At 45.8% G+C, this 6228-nt stretch overlaps 1 protein-coding gene across 7 annotated transcripts in view; it reads left to right on the top strand.

Annotated features, from left to right (window-relative positions):
* The window catches only part of SUDS3 (SDS3 homolog, SIN3A corepressor complex component), a 52584-nt gene that overhangs the window by 27310 nt on the left and 19046 nt on the right, over positions 1–6228 (top strand). For 2 of the 7 annotated variants that reach the window (XR_003902499.1, XR_003902498.1), the window contains exons 12-13: positions 440–525; positions 5574–5915. Coding sequence is in view for 5 of the 7 variants with exons in the window: in XM_029922044.1 (XP_029777904.1) it covers positions 440–525; positions 610–850 (327 nt within the window). In the remaining 2 variants the exon portion in view is untranslated. Of the gene's footprint in view, positions 1–439; positions 1949–5573 lie in introns of those variants that run through there. The other 5 variants (XM_029922046.1, XM_029922045.1, XM_029922048.1 and 2 more) reach the window with 4 other exon arrangements.

The raw sequence follows: 6228 nt of genomic DNA, 5'->3' as shown, positions 1-6228 counted from the left end.
CCCCCCCCCCCCCCCCAATGCCATGACCATTGGCCTCAATTGCCAGGAAAGCAGAGTAGTGAAAAGCTGTAATATGGAAGTCCCTTGGGGCAAGGAAAAGATTTCCAAATTTGGAGGTTTATATTTGTGAATACATGTGATAGATCAAGGCAGAAACAGAATTCAAGATCACTGTGCTTTGCATATTTTTAATCAGAGGTGTGAGAGAGGGACAAGGGGAGGGAGACAGGAGGTCCAAGGTGCCGTCTGCTATTGTGGGTGCTGGTTTCCTGGAGGAGGGCCACAGGTCAAGGAGGGGCTTTGAAGACCTCCCAGGTGGACAGGAAGAGGTTGCCAGTGCCCCGCCCACACCCCATTCCTGTGGATGTTTTGAGGCTCTGGAGGATGTGCCCCTCGGTGTCTGCCCCTCTCACCTGCTCCCTTTCCTTCTGGCCTGCAGATCTGGGTGAGGAAGACCAGTGACAGCACCAAGATGAGGATCTACTTGGGCCAGCTTCAGCGCGGGCTCTTTGTGATCCGCCGGAGGTCAGCGGCTTGACTTTCTACAGTGTTCTTCTTCCCTTGACCTTTTTTCTGGAGTGGTTTTTGGTTTTGTTTTCTTCCAAATAGAAAGTTTTTAACCCGGGAACTGCTCTCTTGGCCTTGGAAAATGGGGAGCGCTGTTGTGGATTCCGAGAGGCGCTTTGGTGGCAGCTGCTGCGGTCTTTGCCTTGCTACTTCCTGCCGCGACCTCTTCCAGCCATCAGTCACCGTGAACTCTTACTCTTGGGAGTATCGGGAGTTCGATTTACTCGTTTCTTTATTCTTTTTTTTTGCTTATACTTTGTCTTTTTTTTTAAGCCTCCTTTGAGTTTGAAGGAACTTTTTTTTAAAATTAATTATCTTTAGGTCTTTCTACCAGGAAAGGGATACAGTCTACATGGCATTTTCATGAATCTGATTAGTGGATCACATAGCTCTTTCTGTTGTTGAGCCCAATTCCCTGTTTCTCCAGAAGCTTGGGGCAGAGGTCCTAGCAGAAGGAGATTAATTCTCCTGGCTCTCAGCCTTCTCTAAGAAATAAATGCCTCGTGTAACATCTGGCGTATGCCATCCATTCCACTGGCTGAGCGACAGAAAAATTTGCCTGGGTGGCTACGTGCACTGAGTAAATGGGGTTGGGGGAAGGGGCATATTCACACTCATAATGCGCTGAAGGGACTGCATTTTAAATGTTATTTAATGCAAGTGGTATATTCAAACACATTTGTTCTAGTTCAAGCTGGAATGAGTAGTTGTTTCAGAAGTTCTCATTTCTAATTCATTTCTGTCCCCTGCTCCAAGTAGCTGGAGTGGTACCTGGCCCAGGCTGGTTATCCGGGTCATCTGTTGTAGGTGGGGCAGTGGGACAGACAGTGCAGTAATCAGTGATCCGTAGACGCTCACTCATAGCCCAGATTGCACTCTGGTCGCTGATGCTGCTCTTGCCTACCGACCATTTCAATCCCGTGGAGCCTTGTTGTCGGCACCCCCAGCCTCCCAGGAGGTCTGGTCCAGCCCGAAGACCAAGAGAACGCTGCTACGGCTGCCGCCAAACCTGCACTCTTCCTAATGATTCCTGGTGAAACGGCCTTCCCCGTGCTCCCTGCCCCTCATCCCCAACCTCAGAGGAGGGATTCCCTGGCGATGGGGTTTTCTGGATGGTAGCTGCCACCCTAGGATATTTGAAGGATTTGGGGTTAGAGCAACTGTTAGCGTCTCTCTGGGAAATGAGTAGACTTTACACGTCCTGCACATCTTTGTACGTAATACCCCTGGTCTCGGGTGATTCTCCTTGTGTTGTCTGTGGGCGTACGCACCCCAAAGCAAGTTGTGGGCCTTGAAAACTCGTGAATCTTCTTGTCTCGTAAGTCCTGGCTTCAACAGAGACCAGACCTTACTGACTCAGAGTAAAGATTGTACAGTTTCATTTTTGTTTTAATTTATAATTCATTTCTCTCTTTTCTCCCTGGTGTTGGAGTCTCATTTACAAAACAGGGTAGATGATGCGTGTTTATTTAGAGTCGGCTGGGCGTCCTGTGCTGCTTCTCTGCCCCATTGTGATGTTTACTTTAGTGAACCAGGTCCATAGAAACAGGGGCTTCATCTTTTGTTGCTTGACAGCCTGTGCTTCTCTGCTTGAGTTGTCACTGTGGTGTGTGTAACATCCCATAATATCAGGTAGCTCTCTGTTATCCTCTAGAGCCCTTGTGATGGAAATACATTTAGATACAGTGTGTGTGGTCATCAGAGTTGTGGGGGTTTTTGTTTGTTTTTGAATGATTGGTGTGCTGCTAGCAAGCCAAGTAAGACAAAGTTTGGTTTCCAGAAAGGACTGTATTGATAACCACTAGGGATTCAGCATCAAAGCAACAAGTTGCCATTTTTTTCCCCTTGTCTGGTGGCACCTTTGTGCTTTTATGAAGTAACTATTTCTTTGAAGAGCATGGAATGGGCACTTTGGCCTTGCCTCTTCCACAAATTGGAGGATGATGAGGCCATGCTCTGGCCTTGGCCACATCGCTGCCTCTGCTTCTCCATATCGTCACACGCCTTCATCGTAGCGTAGTGAACACGGGCAGGTAGGGACTAGACCTGAGGCACAGCACAGTCGATCCGGAAGATTTAATTTTTTATTCCATTACCCCAGAGATGACAAGCCAGCAGTTCAGCCCTTGTGACAGGCAGAACCCCCTCATTAGGAGATGGAGGTACTTTTGGGGTGCGTGAAACAGACTGAGGTCCCTAGACTAAGAACGGCCGGCTTGTTGCCCAGGTGGCCACGCTCATCCCAGAAGTTCTTTCTCCAAATTCAAACTGTTTCTTGAAACTAATCCTTTGGAAGAGGTTGATGTAGACAACTCTTACCAGGAACCTGTATGTGTGTTAATTTGATCAAGAACCTGCACTTAGTGTTACTCGGATCAAGAATCTATACATGTATTTTGTTTGAGGCGCCTGCCTTCGTACTATAGACAGTGTTTGCTATGGCTGTGTCCCGAATATTTGTTTTATCTCTGCTTAGAGCCTTTGTGTTGCCTTCCCCACCACCTGACTCCCTCTCTCCCAAATCCAGCGTCGCCTTGAACAATTTCCAGATTGCTGTAGCCATCACAAAGCCGGGATGTGTCCATTCTTTCGGATACCAGTGTTTATGGATCTCTAACTACCTAACTTTCTTGTTTATTTTTTTTTTAAACTTCTAACTGGGGCCAGTATAAGATCCCAGAGGCTGATCTGCAAAGCAAGCTATTTGTCTTTGTGTATGAGACCCTGTGTTCAGGATTGGGTGGCTTTTCTAAGAGAAATATTGGGAGCGGGGAGGGGTTGGTTGCATTTTTTTTTTTTTTAACCTAACTTGGGGGAGCTGGGGAAATCCTATTTTTTACAATATTTTGTTTGTTTTTCTATTAACATTTCCTTTTATCCTTGAATTTTTACTAAATTTCCTCCTAACTTAAAAATCTTGTTTCTAATCTGGGAATTTGAAATCTTGGTACTTAATGTTATGCCATTTTTTTCCCAAAGAGTTCCAACCACTTTAATACCAGAACATGGTAAAAATTTGCAGCCATTTCAAGCAGCTGGTGGGCTTTTTATATATCGTCATTAACTGGTACCACTAAATGTTCTGAGAGGTGAATGTAAAATGTAAAAAGTATAGGGTTGTTTCGTTTTTTTTTTAATAACAATAAACTTTCAAAGAGAAAACCAGCATGTAGTCTGTGTTATATCCATTGACTTGATAAATGATTGAAATTTATTTTAGGTTTTCCCTCCAGCAGTTGTGGGGGAAGGAAATTAGGAATGAGGAGGGGACGTACTGGGTGCTTGCTTGTTGTGAGTAGGAGGATACAGAGCAGTGTGGAAGATAGACTCTCAGTGTTGTGGAGAGCAGTCCGGAGGTGCTGACCCGTAAATGTGGTGTACTCTCTCCTTGGTGGAGATGATAAGACCATTTCATGAGACGTTGAGTCAATCCAGTTGACCTTAGATAGGAAAAACCTTGTATGACTTGTATGACTGAAGAGGATAGTGCCATTCGGTGCTCTAGAGCACTGCTTCCCGATTTCACCAGACAAAAAACAACAACAAAATGCTGGTGTTTCCACAGCTCCCTGGCAGGTAAACTGAGGAGGCTGCTGACGCCCTAGGTGACTGACCTGGAGTGCGCGTGTCCCAGCTTGGCATGCCTGTCAGCAAGGGCTGCTCTGTGCTTTGGATGTTGGAGAAGGATGGTCACTATTTAAAAATTTTTTATTGTAACATAACATTCGCACAGAAAAGTGCGCATCTTATTTGTAGAAGTTTTCTGAACGTGAACACGTCCACGTAACCATCATCTAGATTAGGAAATAGCACTACCAGCGCCCACAGCCTGAGCAGGCTTCCTTCCGGTTGCCAGTCCTCCTGGAGGTAAGGGCTGGCTCAACCAGACTTCCCGATTTTCATCACCTTTACCTTCAAGCTTTTGAGTGCTTAGGTCTTTATAGTTGTTCCAGAAGAGCCACGTCCCTGGTGGAGGCTCGGGGCAGGCCACGGATGTGAGAGCTGGTAGCAAAGAATGTGGCAAAACGGGAGGTGAAAATCATTCAGGTTAACCCTGTCACCCTCCCACTTGTCGCCAAGGCAAAGAGAACTTGCCCTTGATGTCAGCACCTGCCTTTGTGGGGGTTCTTGGCCTGTGTCAGGCACTATACTAAACCCTGCATGGTAGGCGATTCCTCATTCAACCCTTGTAATCTGTGAAAGTGCTAACACTCCCACTGTGGTTGTTGATATAACTTGTTAATATATTTGTTTTATTGTTGATATATCTGTTAACATAGCCTAAGACTTGGCTTAAAATTTACCCTGAAACCCAGAGCGCAGCGCTGTGCCTAGTCCTAGTGGGTACTCTACCATAAGTGGTGTCAGATACTGTTAGTGTAAGATTGTGTGCAAGGACAGGCAGGCTGGTGAATAGTAATAGCTCCAGCCCAGGTACTGTGCCCTTCCATTATCTCATTGAAACCTCGCAACAACCCTGGAGAGAAGACACTCTTATCACCAGTTTTCAGAGGAGGAAACATTCCTTTATCACAGGGGATGGTTCGGTAATTTCTCCAAGGTCACAGCAGGTTGCACAGTCCCAACTCTCAGCTTCCAAGCCCAGGGTTCCTAACCACTGCCCTGTGCAGCCTTTCCCTGGCGCCCTCTGTTAACAGTGCATCCAGCATTTCCACCTTTCTGCAGCCCTTTCCTGGGAGTTTGTTTTTATTTGTTCTCACGTCTTACGGAGCAAATTTTAGAAATAAAAATGCTGTAATTTGCTAGGAGCCTTTCTCCTGGATAACTCTGGGCTTCTTCCTTGGTAATCGAGTTGTGAGAGTCACAGTTACTAGCCAAGAGGTTCCTTTTCTCTGAAACCACATAGGCAGGCATGTAACAATTATAAAAACAGGGAACCATTTAGGATATAAAGAGTGAATGGTCTTGATGGAGCCAACCTTATCTATAATCAACATGAGAGCCTTTGGAGGAAAACACTTATCTCTTTTTTTTTTCTTCCCCAGATCACTCTCTTCCTGCCTGCCTTTCTTGTCATCTCTGAAGTAAGCAGGGAAGGGTAGGAGCCATTGAACTGGTTTCTAAAAATGTAGACGGAGAGCTGGACACGCTACATCCTGCTGCTCTCTGGATGTCGGTGGACCTTTTCATGTCGTGTCCTGCTGCAGAGCCACTGAACGAAAGCACACACCAGTTCAATGTCACCTGCTTCAGACTGCCTGCTCAGCTCCAGCCAGCAACCTGCGTAACAACCAAAGCCAGGGTTTGCAGCCTTTGGAGAGAGGCAGGGATGAAACCAATTTCTGGTCTCTTTTGCTAGCGCTAGAGACGCCCCACATCCATCTTTGGTAAAGCTAAGCACCTTCCCTGCTTTAAAAAAGAAGACAATAGATGGAACGCACTAGAAACATGGGCACCAGCTGAGTCCTTTGGACATAATGATATGATGAGAAATATATTAGCTTTAGGAATTTTAGTGTTTACCAGAGTAGATATTTTTGTGAATAGCTATGATTATTAAGACGAAAAGATACGTATGTTGAGAACGATCCCTAGGGGAGTGAGGGAGATAAGATACAGCGTAGGTACCTAGACGCTTAATCCCTTTACCCATTTTCCCTAATCTGTGTTTGCTCAGTTATCTGAGAGATACAGATCTAT

Source organism: Suricata suricatta, chromosome 14 (genome assembly GCF_006229205.1).
Source record: "Suricata suricatta isolate VVHF042 chromosome 14, meerkat_22Aug2017_6uvM2_HiC, whole genome shotgun sequence".
NCBI lineage: Eukaryota > Metazoa > Chordata > Mammalia > Carnivora > Herpestidae > Suricata > Suricata suricatta.
Note: the sequence above shows the minus strand (reverse complement) of the source record. Positions and strands in the feature narration are given on the sequence as shown.